This window comes from Acanthopagrus latus, chromosome 21 (genome assembly GCF_904848185.1).
Source record: "Acanthopagrus latus isolate v.2019 chromosome 21, fAcaLat1.1, whole genome shotgun sequence".
Lineage (NCBI taxonomy): Eukaryota > Metazoa > Chordata > Actinopteri > Spariformes > Sparidae > Acanthopagrus > Acanthopagrus latus.
The window spans coordinates 6,996,416-7,010,187 of record NC_051059.1 but is presented as its reverse complement, the minus strand read 5'-3'; the positions used below and the strand labels follow the sequence as shown (position 1 = coordinate 7,010,187).

At 46.9% G+C, this 13,772-nt stretch overlaps 1 protein-coding gene across 1 annotated transcript in view; it reads left to right on the top strand.

The window, feature by feature from the left end:
- ephb3a (eph receptor B3a) overlaps positions 1 to 13,772 on the top strand; it is a 32,134-nt gene that overhangs the window by 1,892 nt on the left and 16,470 nt on the right. Inside the window, exons 2-5 of the mRNA XM_037084672.1 lie at positions 5,047 to 5,111; positions 7,640 to 8,312; positions 10,403 to 10,558; positions 13,275 to 13,610. Of these exons, the coding sequence (XP_036940567.1) occupies positions 5,047 to 5,111; positions 7,640 to 8,312; positions 10,403 to 10,558; positions 13,275 to 13,610 (1,230 nt within the window). The remainder of the gene's footprint in view (positions 1 to 5,046; positions 5,112 to 7,639; positions 8,313 to 10,402; positions 10,559 to 13,274; positions 13,611 to 13,772) is intronic.

The window sequence follows — 13,772 nt, the reverse complement described above, 5'->3', positions numbered from 1 at the left end:
GGAGGGAGGCCCCTTTTCTTGCAGCGATTCTTTGCACCCCGTTTATTCAGCTGCTCGCTCGGCGGACATCAACACATGGCTCGAATCTGGTATCGGTTTATTATGTTTTTTTCCCTTCCTTTCAGGTTGGCAAGTGTTTGCGCATCGACGGTGCGAGCTGGACTGCAAATCGAAGTGTGTGCTTATTTACAAAAGCACCGGCGATGACTTATCTCCAATTCACACCAGCAGACTGCAGCGAAAGCCTCAGCAACTGTGACAGCTTTATGTTGCATCGCTCTCATTTACAGTCCCGCCTTTACTGTACTCTTATTTTTTAAAAAGGCCGTAAAACCAGACAGACGGCCCGCTCGGAAAGCGTTTTGCAGGCGAATCTGCAGGGTTGAAAGCAGTACGCGGCAGGGTTTTTTTTTTCCAGGCGCTGATACAAAGCCTCACTCGCACTTTTTTGTCCCGCTCCCTTCAGAGCTGGATATCAACAGGAATGATCACTTGTTGACCTGTTGGCAGACTCAAGCAGCCCAGAAGAGAATTTGAATTAGGTCAGCTTGACTTGTTCAAGAAGTGCTCATCAAGCACCAAAACTGGGCATCACACTCCACTGTTACCACCATGATTTATAGAGAGTGACAGGCCCTGAAATACGAATGAACCCCTGCGTGGAGTGAGCTCAGAAGACACACTATTTTTTTTTTCCTGAGCCCGGAACAACTGATCTCTTTTCACGCTGATTTTTGATCATCCTCTCCGCTTCGCTGATGATGATGCTCGGCTGTTAATATTTCATATGTTTGCTCGTTGGCAGTGTCAGCGCGCTACAAGGCGAGGCCTTCCCTTTCATGATGCACCCCGCTCTCGCAAAAAAAAAAAAAAAAGTGAATAAAACATTAGCATGTGTGAGCTCCCAGAGCGGGTCGAGAACGCAGAGTTGTGTGGCATTTTGGCTCCGGAGGGGCGATCGGGAGAAGGAGAAAAAGAAGGGGGGAGGAAAAAAAAGCCGTAAATGCCATGGGTGGTGATGCTCTAAAGTTCCCACTGCAGCATTGTTTTCTTACCCCAGGGGCAGAATGACTCCACCGCTGCTGTGGTTTTTATGGGAGAGAAGCGGGAGAGAGGGTGGGGGGGTGGGGGGTGGGGGGCTTCTGGATGTGAGTTATAGCAGCCAGGCAATCTCAGAGGCATTGTAAATTTGACAGAAGGGGGGAGAACTGTGGAACAAATGGGATCTTTTTCAATCTTAACCGGGCCCTGGGATTGCGCGAGTCGACGATAACACACTTTGGTGAGCAGAGTTGATGGCGAACGCTAACCTCTCTCAGACTGGAGATTTGAGTGTTTTTAGAGCGGCCCATGAGCCCCGGACTCAGATGTTACGCTTGAGGATGTACAGTGTCGTCCTCTCCTGCCGGCTGATAATGGTGTTTGTCAAAAGCACCTACGAGGGGCCACGGTGTAGCTTTGGAGAAGACACTCCAACGCAGAATGTTCGTATTTGCAGTATCAAGGAGGTAATAATACTGTAATGTATTTATCTTTCCCATAACTGAATGAACAAGCTGCTCTCTGAGGAAAATAAGGTCCCCAGAACACTGTTTGCAGCTAGAAAGGTGGCAGGGTCCGCCACATATAAACAAAGTAAAATAGTATGAAATTATGTTGTTCGTTAAAGTCAGTTGTTTATTCAGTTTATTCAGTCATGGAAATAAAGACAGTTTATTTGTACAGTTTTTTGTTGGCATGAAAGAAAAATATCCTCCGTCAAAACTAGATAGGGCTCCTTTAAAGTCAAAGGGCAAAGGTCAAGCTGGGATACAAAGCAGCACTCTCATGCTTGAGAGTGCTTCAGCAGGGTGACGTCCTGGCTCATACAGATGCAGGACGGTCGCCTCCGGGCAACCGGGGAGAGGAGGAGGGAAGAGGTGACGCGGCGGATCCGACGCCTGAGGGACGGGCTGGATCAGCGGCGACCAAAGTCCAGGGGCACGCAGTCAGCTGCGCGCCGCCGAGGGCCGAGCGTAGCCGGGCAAAGACAACAGGCGCTGATTTCACTGATTAGTTCCTCCTCTCTGGCTCGAGTCGTGCTAATCAGTAAAACAACCTTGTTCACAGTCGTTTTAGTTGGGCCCGACAACTTAAGTTATTAGCCGCCGTCGCTCATGTCCTTGGGCACAGAAGTATAGAGGACCGAGAACGCGTCTATAAATGAGTAACAGGACTTGCCTTTTGTATTTTTAAAGCTCTGACAGTAAATGCACATTTGCTTCGTGCATAAAATGTCACTTATTAAATACTGCGCCGAGGTGAATGTGATTTCCACTGTCAACAAAGATGGAGGCAGCCACTTTATCCTTTTTTTTAAATTTAGGACTGGATTTGTTGGAACGCTCTCATCTGCATATAAGAGAGTCCCAGCTAAGGCTACAAATCACACACCGAACTAATGCTCACCATTAAGAGACGATCAAGTGACTATGAGTTCATGTGATTAGTCGGTGCTTAATGAGACATGGCTTGATTGTTAATTCAAATGTAATTCATACACTAATTTATATGCCACCAAATGAGCTGTTTGGAAAAGAAAAAGGGCCTTTTCACAGCCACATGTGATCAGCCTGAAACCACAACTACCTGTATTCTCGTGGAAATATCAAAGGTTTATGTTAGCAGGCTGCGTCCGTCACGTTGCAATCCGCTCACATATTGTGAGTGGAAAAGTGATTAATACATGTAAATTGCTACAAATTGTCCCACAGTGCCCCTTTAAGCTATTCATATCAAACAGGGATTCATGACAGAGTCTGTGTTAATTAAATCATCAAGAATAATGTTTATTTGAGCGTTACTTGAATTGGAGTTCGACAGTTTGGTGCACATGTTGCCGAGCGCTGGATGAGAGGACTGATCCCGAATTGTTATATTTACCAAATTAGTAAGGTGGTAATGCAAACTAGTATTAAGGCCCCCAGAACACTTTTTGAAGCTAGAAAGGTGGCAGGGTCCGCCACATATAGGCAAACTAAAACAGTGTGGAAACATGTTGTCCTTTAAGGTCAGTTTGTTAACGCAGTTTATTCAGTCACGAAAACAAAGAGAGTTTGTTTAGTTTGTTTAAGAGTAAATTTGTCTTTGTCTTCTGAGTAAAATGTATTTTCTTCCCCATAAAACTACAAAGTGCAACCAACAAGATCATTTTAATCAGTGAGATTTAGATGTGCTGGCAGGCGGATTTTGTTAGCTTACCACGCTAGCTGTTTTCCCTCCCATCTCCAGTCTTTAGCCTGGCTGCTAACCGTAACGTTGTATTTGACACGCGGACGTGCTGAGTGTTGTCAAGCCTCTCATCTAACTTCTGGCGAAAAAGCGAACACGCCTTTTTTTTTTCTTTCTTCTTTTTTTTTTCCTTTCAAAAATGCCAAACTTTCGGCGTGTATTTTGCACCCCTTTTATAAACCGCTCCTGATTTTTGTTCTTAGCTTCTGACAAGGTGGACCACGATCTGTCAAACTTGACGTTATTTTGAACAAAACACTTCAGAACATCATCATCAAACACGAGTTGTCAAGTCTTGTCAACTTGTTTCCTTTTACACGCACACACACGCAAGCACGCACACACGCACACACACACACACACACAGCCGAGCTCATTTGCATAGAAACAAAGAACCGTGAAGTCTTACTACTTCTTTCTTCTGGTCTTGTCTGCCGCTTCGGTGTAAACGTGACCGCGTGAAGTCCTGAAACGAGGACAGAGAACTGTATTTAGTCCCCCGGTTTGATCTGTGTCTTTTCACGTCCTTTTGTTACGACGTTGACTCTCCGCGGCACACAGTCGAAAATGCCACTGATGCAATCTATCCTGTTGGACGTAGAGATCACTATTCATTATCTCTCTGAAAAGAAGAAAAGCCATTGTGGTTTCTCTAATGAACACACAGCACAGACTGTAAACAGTGCACGGATCTCTAGCTCAGCAGCCGCAGATGGACCAGTGATCCTCTCGCTCAATCAAACAACTCCTCTTTATTGACACACAAAAGACGAGCACACACTGTACTGTGACTGCACTCCTGCCTTCAGAGCCAACGCCGCAGAAGATGATTACTGGTACCAGAACAAAGCTGTGCTTCTTGGACAGGGTGTTGCTCTGCACAGGACATGCTATTTGTTTACCCCCTCACACCCTCCTTTAGCGCCGTTATCAACGACTCGTGAGCAAATGGTGCACAGCAGGCGTCGTGTCATTGAGTCTCCATGAAGAAAGTGTAATTGTCTCAGTAATTATGTGCAAACAGCAACAGAACAATGGGAGCCAGCGCGGCCGCAGCTGTGTGTTGAGAACCTGGAGAGGGGTCGTCGTTTCTCGGGTGAGCGCGTTGGACCACCGCTCGGGCGATGGCCGACTGACAGGCCGACAACAATGCTCATTGATCCTGCTGTTTACTCTCTCTGCCTCGCCCCTGACTGTCTGCCCAGCTCTCACCTCGGCGCAAAGTCGTAAACAGCGAGGGGGACGAAAAACAACTGCTCACATCACCTGTTTGACAAATCTCAGCGGAGAGGAGTCACACTTGCAGCGTTTCAGCACACTCGCTCCCTAATGCGATATATTAAATTTGCCTGTGCTTGTGTGACCTCTCTGATCCGCCGCCGCTTAATGGAGTTCTTCCCACTGAAGGCATCCTGGAGGATGCTTTGTTCTTAGTTCCACAAAATGAATATTGAAAGCAGTGCACTTGCGAGTGCCAAACACAGAAAGAGAGAGAAAGCCTTAATTAGGCGGCATCACAGACATGCCATGATTGTCAGGGCTTTCAAAAAAAAAAAAAAAAAATGAGTGCATGTGGGTGCAGGTTAGCGAGGGAGATGAAGTTTTACCTGCATCTTCTGTCAGGCAGAGGGAACTGTGTGTGTGTGTGTGTGTGTGTGTGTGTGTGCGCACAAACACTTTGGTTTCTCCTCCTCACACCTTTTAATCCAGATTTGTCAACATTCCTCCTACTCTCTCTCTCTCTCTCTCTCTCTCTTTCTTTTTCTTCTGTTGCAGAAACCCTTATGGACAGTCGGTGGGCAACCACAGAGCTGTCGTGGACCACGTTCCCAGAAAGCGGGGTGAGTTAGTGTGTGTGCGTGTGTTTAGTTTGTTATGTGCTCTTTTTCTTTTTCTTTCTTCCTTTCTTTCTTTCCTTTTTTTTTTTTTTTTTTGTTCCATTAGCTTGTTAATAGAGCCCAGTCTGCCTTGAACAGCACACCTCCTACTGTTTTATATCTTTGTTTTTGCAGTGTGTGTTTGCTTTCCTGGATACTAAAAAGCAAATGAGAAACACACCGCGTGTCATTGTGTGGAAGACGAAATCAAGGATATTCAGCATTTTAGAAGAGGCTAAAAGCTCGACGAGCAAATATAGTACTTAAAGCAAACAGAGGAGCGAATGCACAGACAACACAAAGCAGATCCCCACAGTGTGGAAGGACTATTAGGTATGCTCTACCTTGCACGTCTCCCCAGGATAGAGAGCCTGATAATTGAAAGCATGTGTCTGTGTCTTTTGTAATATGGGCCCAAGAGCGCATTAAAGGCAGAAATTAAGGTTTTCAGTTGATGCCCCCTATAGGACTGGTGAGAAAATAAAACAACATGAATTTGACCCCGGGGCTAACAGCCTGACAAACCTCCCCCACTCCCGGCCAGTGTAATTTGTCTTCGCTACGTGAGCGCAAAGTCAGTCAATGGAAATGCTGGGTTTCCATGGAAACGATCTTCGGCAGCCCTCCTCCTTCCTTTCCCTACAAGGGGCCAGCTCTGAATGTCCTAGCATCCATGAAGTCATATGTCAGGACTGGCGAGGCGGCCCCTCTCCCCCCCCGCGCCTGACAAGCCCATACGTTCGGGTGCCGGCAATTATCATATTTGTCAGGTAGTGCATCAACGTGTTGCTGGTGATTTACGACGCCTAACGCTGACTCTTGGGCTCATCGTTTGGGAATAAATTGCACGGGAGCTCGTGAGACGTGAGATGAGTTATGCATTATTTTCCTCCAGTTGAAATAATCAATTTCTGGGAAGCTCATTTGTTATGGAAACTAAGCATTCAGTCCGAGGGGGAATTAGGAAGAAAAATCAAAAAAGATTGACTTCTCACAAGGTTATTTCCTAATGGACTAAATTTATTGACCAATGAAGCCATTTATCATAGTCTGTAATGTTAGTTACCTTATACAAAGACCAGCGAGAACAACATATAAAGCTATATGTCCACACGGTCCTGCTTCTTCTTCTTTCTTTTTTTTTTCTTTTCTCTTTTTTTCCACACACGCAGAAGTCATGTCATCTCACTCCTTAAAAATCTTTTCAGAATGACATGATGTGAAAACACATCGGTCCACTTGTTCTGTTAACCACAACGGATGCAAATATCTGCCCTCAGGCTATATGTGTAGGCATGAGAGAAATATATATATAATATATCCTGCGTAACCTCGAGTGCTCGGGAGTGCTGCCGGAGTGCAATCACACTGACAGCGCTGCATTTAAATGGGCATTTTAATAAATAACTCAATGTTTCCATTATAGATGTATATGGGGAAAGTTTCCACTTAAAAGGCACAGCTTTATGCTCTCACCTCTTTTAAGCGCGGATAACCCATGTATACGTTATGGAAACCAAATCTCCTCTTGAGGCGATCTCGATTGCACTTGCAGCAGCCACACACGCAGATACGAGCGCCGCTTCCTATAAGTGCAGGTAGACTTTGATAAAAGCCCAGCCAGCACATCTGTGTGTCGATCCCGGCTGCAAGACGTCCCCGCGCTTTTGTGATCTGCGTCGGAAACCGTTAGTCAAACCGGCCTAATGCGTGAAATGTGTTTTAATGGGAGAATGTTTGCTATTAATACCCCATAATGATTGAAATTTTCTGAATGATTCATGCAATTAGAAGCATTTTAGCTGCAAATTATTCCTCACAGGCCAAACACGCGTGCACACACAACACACTGCGGGGGTGTGTGTGTGTGTGTGTGTGTGTATGTGTGTTGCATTTTGAGATTCTGTTCGTATCCGACGTCACGTCGCTGTTACGAATGCCCTCCATGCCCGAATGGTTTGCATTAGGATGCGCTGCGTTTAACATTACTCGATATTAATCAACAACATATTGGATAAGTGAGTTTCCGCTGGATCCTTGTTGTTGCTGAATGAGGAGTGGGACTGTTGTCCTATTAAGAACAAGCGTCGGATGATCAACTGAATTTAATCTCATTTTGTTCTTAAAGGAGCTCTGTGCAGAAATCCGAACACAGAATTGTATTATTAACAATATTAATGAGGCAATACTACAAACTCAGATGTATTTGTTTTTGCTCTAACTGGATCAACGAGCTGAACCCCAGAACACTGTTTGGAGATAGAAAGGTGGCAGGGTCCGCCACATGTAAACAAAGTGAGACAGTGTCAACTTGTGTTGTCCTTCAGCGTCGGTTTGTCATGAAAACAAAGAGAGTTTGTTCAGCTCTTCCTCTTCTGATTGAAGTTTCTTACCCCACACCGTGCGTAACGACCTGTTCCATCCCTCTCTGCATCAGTCGTCCACGGTCCTCATGGTCCTTTGTCACAAGTGTCTCTCTGTTGTCTCCACAGTGGGAGGAGGTCAGCGGCTATGACGACTCCATGAGCCCCATCAGAACCTACCAGGTGTGTAACGTTCGAGAGCCCAACCAGAACAACTGGCTCAGGACGGACTTTATCCCCCGCAAGGGCGTGCTGCGCGTCTACGTGGAGCTCAAGTTCTCTGTCCGCGACTGCGCCAGCATCCCCAACATCCCCGGCTCCTGCAAAGAGACCTTTAACCTGTTCTACCACGAGTCAGAGGGGGACACAGCTACAGACACCAGCCCTCAGTGGAGGGAGAACCCCTATGTGAAGGTGGATACTATCGCCCCAGATGAGAGTTTCTCTCTGCTGGAGACGGGCAGGATCAACACCAAAGTGCGCAGCTTTGGCCCCCTCTCCAAAGCAGGTTTCTACCTGGCGTTCCAGGACCTGGGCGCCTGCATGTCGCTCATCTCAGTCAGGGTTTTCTTCAAGAAGTGCTACACCACTATCGCCAACTTCGCCGTCTTCCCCGAGACCGCCACGGGGGCAGAAGCCACCTCCTTAGTGATCGCTCCGGGGGTCTGCGTGACTAACGCTGTGGAGGTGTCCGTCCCTCTCAAGCTGTACTGCAACGGGGACGGCGAGTGGATGGTTCCTGTTGGCTCGTGCACCTGCATCTCCGGCTTTGAACCTTCTGCAGACGGCACTCAGTGCCAGGGTATGTGTGTTTAACAGACATTTGGACTTTTACTTAACCAAACCTCCTTTATATGCTCGGTGCAAGTCACCTCAGTCTGTGCCCTCCTCTCTGCATTTATTGTGTGGCTCCTGAAAGGGGGTGAAGGAGGGTGGAGGAGAGTATGAATTAATGAGGTGTTGCAGAGAGGAGCGGCATACAAATATTGCGAGAGCAGGACGGGAGGGAGAGAAAGATAGCGGGAAGGCACAAAACAGAGCGCCAGAGAGGAAAATGCAGATAATAGAAGGGAAAAGGCGTCCGGAGTCCAGAGAAGAGAGATATTAACAGAGGAAGAGAGATAGTGTGAGTTAGAAGGTGTGAATTGCCAAAGATGGGATGGAGGCAGCAGCCAAAAGGAGAAGAATGAAAAAGGAGGGGTGGGGGGGGGCTGCAGGAAGTCAAAGACAGACAAGCGGAGCCTCGTCTCACCTGGGCGTGAGAAATCGTGTCTAACATGCGCTGGAGAGCTCATCCGTTGCCATTTGGCGGCTCAAGGTTAAAAGCTTGCCGCCAATGCCTGATAAAAGGCTCTCTGGGGCTTCGGCAAGCGCTTGCGATGAGGAAGTGTAATTTCCTCCGCGGCCCCCCCGTTAGTTAATCTACAGGCGGCCACACTCATTAACACCATTCAGACCAACGTGAGCCAACACTGCCACCCTAGCATTAATCACTCAGACATTTCATTTCTTACCTCAGTCGCGCGGCGAGCTCGCAGCCAAACACCACCGCAGAGGAGAGGAGAGGTGAGGAGAGGAGAGGTGAGGTGAGGAGAGGAGAGGAGAGGAGAGGAGAGGAGACAACAGAAGGGGAGAAGGAGACATTAGAGAACAGGGGAATCATCGTGCCCTCCAAAGAGAACTGAAGCAAGACAGTGGGGTGATTCAACGCCCACCAGGAAGACAAACAAATAAAAGAAAATGATGATGCACTGTGTAATAGAAGAGAAATAAATCAGATCAGAGAGTGTCGAGCCTAAAGGTCTCGGCGAATTATTGGAGGGGAGAAAAAAAAAAAAGAATAGTCCATTTCCATCTTATCTTCTTCTGGCTTTTTATTGCGCGGTTTTAGAGCCACAGTTTGGGGCCATTAGCTGTGCTGATTTTCCTAAAAGTGCCATTGTTGGGAATTAGGGAGGAACCGGAGTTCAAACTGAAAGACCACTTAGCCTAACTAGTTAATCACACTCTCTCCCTCACTGGCTGGCTTTTTTATGAACCCTCACGCTGACAGGACAGATGTTTGCCAGAGACCCCACTTTTTTACACCACCGGTTAGGAATGTGGCAAACAGTAAATCGCGGGGCTCTGGAGGCGGATATATCCAGACCTTTTGCTGCTAATCCCCTTTATCTGAATCCTTCTTTAGTCTGGGCTTATGCTGGTTTATCCTTAAGACTCGATATCAGCCAACCTTCAGCGTGAGACTTTGGAATTCAAATGAATCGCTTGGACACATCGTCTGAGACACACGTTGTATTTTTTTTTCCCTAATAACTCCGCTCCGCTAATTTACGTCCTCTCTGATGTACCTTCATTTGAATTGATTTATTGGCTTATTATGGGGCTGTTCTGCATGCATGTGGACGCCTTGTTGGTATTCAGCGTTGCGGCTTGGAGAGCTGAGGACCGAGCAGACACTGATTGATGGGTTTAGGGTGTATCCCGTTTCTCAGAAGCATTCTCCATCCCTGTTTGTCTGACAACAGCAATCTCCTGTCAGCAGTCTATCTCCATCTTTATCCTCCTTTTCCTCCTCTTCAACATGAAACTTAGCTGTCATCCCCAGTCTCTTTTTGGGGAGATTAATGTCACCTGGCAGAGAGCGTGAAATTGAAAGAGCAGATGCAAATATATAGATAAGACCTGATGCTTAAGTGTTTGCCATTTCTCATGCACATATCCAGCCGTTTCTCCGTAAATATTGAGCTTTGCAGACACTTCACAGGTACAGCCTTTTTGTTCGGCGCCGGATGTGACAGCCACTTGTCTTTCTTGATAAGTGACAGCGCGGCGTGCGTGCGTTGTTTCTGCTCACATTGTCCCTTTTTATTCTCTCTCCCGCTCATCCAGCCTGCATCCCAGGGACCTTCAAATCCAAATTCGGCGAGGGATCCTGTTCCCCCTGCCCGCCCAACAGTCGCACCAGTGCACGAGGATCCAATATTTGTCCCTGCGAGAATGCTTTCTATCGCGCTGACAGCGACCCCCCTTTCTCCGGCTGCACCAGTAAGTCATCCTCCACTGCACAGAGTACAGAAAAACCCAAACATATGGTAAAATATCAGAGTGTACTCGTTTGGTAAGACAATGCGGCAGAGTCATGGGCGGCTTGTGTCAATGGACCAACAGAGAATTTTTACCTGAATCTGAAGCTTTGTAGTGGGTTTCAGTTTGTTGTTTGGCTGTCGGACGAACAGAACAGCTAACAGACTGCTGCTGTTTGCTGTCAGTCCCATTTATAAATTGAGCGTCCACTTTTCAAGGTGAGATGAGTTAGCGTAGCTTTTCTAGCGTCCACATTTCACCGTCAGTGAAACACAAACTTGAGCAGCATGACGGATCCGTACAGATGTTGAATGTTGTAAGGGGACAGTTTCGACCACTAGCTGTACTGCTAACTGAGCTAAATAGCTAATGAAAGCTACAGTTAGCAGAAGTTAACTGTTACCCTGGTGATATGCTGCCCTCTGTTTTTTTTATAGGTAGCCAATTTAAGCCAAACTCACATATTGAGCTTTTAAGTGTGTGATATTAAAATGTATTGTCGTAGAAGATGTATACAAAATGTACAAATTGAAGCCAAAAAAGAATCAACACAGAGATGGGGTTGCAAAAAGTGGGTTCTGTTTATTGCTGGGCGGACCAGGCCTTTATACCTCAGCTGTTTACACAGTTACTTAGTGATGATCTGGATCTCTTGAGTGTGTGTGTGCACGTGAGTGCGTGTTCACTCGTGCATGTATCTGTGTGTGCTGTTCTGTTTGCTGGTTGGTTTGGTCTGTAGGTTTCCTGTTTTTCACCATTTTTTTTAAATTTCCTGGCAACTCCATGCGATTATGTGTGCTCGTCCTTGTTAAGTACAATGTCAGAAGTATTTCTCAATCCCTGTTTATCTCAGACCCCAGAACAGACTAACACATTCTTATTTAAAGGTCAGGCCAGATTTCTCAATAGTATGTAGGTATATTTTCTGTAAATAAATGTACTCAAGCATCAAGTAAAAGTAAAAATGATACATATATTTACATGTAGTATATGGTGTATACTATAAGCTGCCCGGCCCATTATCAATATTTTGCATGTTTCTACTATCATAATCAGTGTTTTTTCTAATTGCAGGTAAAATAAGTTAGTCTGAAAATGTGCTAGTTACTAAAGATATCAAATAAATGTTGTGGAGCCAAAAATACTTGGCTCCAAAATGTAGTGGAAGTATAGAATAGTAAAAAAAACTGTCAAAGCCTGCCATGGAAAAATACCCCAGAGTCCTGAAGCTAAAACAGTGATCCTCTTTTAAAGCATGTGAAATTACACACATTAGATACTAGTTGATGTGCTCTTACAAAAAAGATTCTGGAGAATTCAAAATTCAGATGACAAATCTGCAGCTGCATCTCAGTAACTCTAAGTGGTGTGCTCTGGTGCTCTGCAACCGTGCTTGGACGGGCCTCTGAGAGAAGTCCCGGTAGTCATGCTGATGGAGAGCGACATGTGCTGCCTTGACCGTGTAAAATCACCCCCCGGGGGCCTTTCACCATGTTAAATGACACACAGGGCCCGCAACTGTCTTCCCCAGATCCTTGTCACAGGAACACTGTGGACACTGACCGGCGCGCACAGACAGGCGAGCGGGGACACAAGCACCACCTCCGACTGAACACACAAACACACGCAGACACACAGGCCTGACAGTTCTGTCCCCGCGGTCTGTCAGAGCTTGTGCCAGGCAGCCTGCGCTTTGTGTTGGAAGTGGTGTGTTGCACAAGAGAGGCTCAGCCAGTCAATGGCCGGCAGCTTGGACTCAGCGTGTGTTTTAGATGGGTGTCCAATTAGAAGAGCCTCCACTCTGAACTGTGTCTGCCTAATTAGAAAGGACAGGACGAGTGAAATGCAGCTCAGGGCGAGCTGAACTCAGAGGACAGGCTGGTTTTGGCCGACAAGAGCTGATGGCCTCAGAGCCTTCCCTTCTCCCCCCCCCACCCCCCCCCCCCCACCCGCCTCTGCTGGTCTTTGGACTTTCTGCCACTGGAAGCTTAGAGAGCGAGAGCCCTTCTCTCTTCTCGTGTAATAGGATGAAAAGCATGTTCGCTGAACCAATCTTTGTTGCCCCCCTCTGCGGTTATCATACTTTATCCAGGTTTCAAACACTCTCCTCTCAAAAATGCAGCACTGGTTATTGAAACGTGGAGGCCTTGGGTTAGAGTGATACAAGAACATGAATTTCAATCAGGGGTGGATTAGCCAAGTTCCACGAGCTGCAAGAGGGGTTTGTGCATAAAAATGGATGCTGGTTACGGCACAGAGCTGGATGGCATTGTGCTTTTCATTCACCATTGAGCAGCTGTGCTCTTCTTGTACATGACAAGCTGTGTTTGTCCTCCTGGTTGTGTTTATTTATTTATATGCATTTGCAGGAAGGATCTTCCCCTGTTGTTATGTTTTTACATGTTTCCCTGCCATTTGCTCCAACCTCACTGTTTGTTTGGGGCACGTAAAGCATTCTGACACATTTCTTTGTGCAGAAAGAATAGGACTTTCTGTACATGAAATCCTTCCTTTAGTTGCCCTCTTACCGAGGTATTAGAACACTTCGCACACCACTGAGGGAGAATAATGTAAGCGCCGCATAGGGAACATGACTAAAGCCTCAGTTGTGTGTTTTTCTGTTCTGCCTGCCCACCTTCTTTAACACCTACGTGTGTGTGTGTGTGTGTTTGTGCAGCGATCCCCTCAGCGCCTCGCAACGTTATATCCAGCGTCAACGAGACCTCGCTGTCCTTGGAGTGGGAGGAGCCCAAGGACACGGGAGGGAGGGACGACCTCGTCTATAACGTGGTGTGCAAGAAATGCCTGCGCGACCAGAGCCCGTGCACGCGCTGCGACGACAACGTGGACATCGCGCCGCGCAGGCTGGGGCTGAGGCTGAGGAAGGTAGTGGTGAGGAACCTGCAGGCCCACACCCGCTACAGCTTCGAGGTGCAGGCCGTCAACGGGGTGTCTGGGAAAAAAAACACGCCGCCCAGCTACTCCACGGTCAACATAACCACCAACCAAGCAGGTTAGCAGGGGAAGATCTGTCGGTTGTATCGGATGTGTCCACGAGCCGAGTTAAGTCATAGAGTAGCCCCGATCAATACCACTTAACATCAAGATGAAACAGGCTGGTTAGTGGATCCCACGCTCAGTCAATGTCAATGAGTGTCTTAATGGGCTCGTAGTA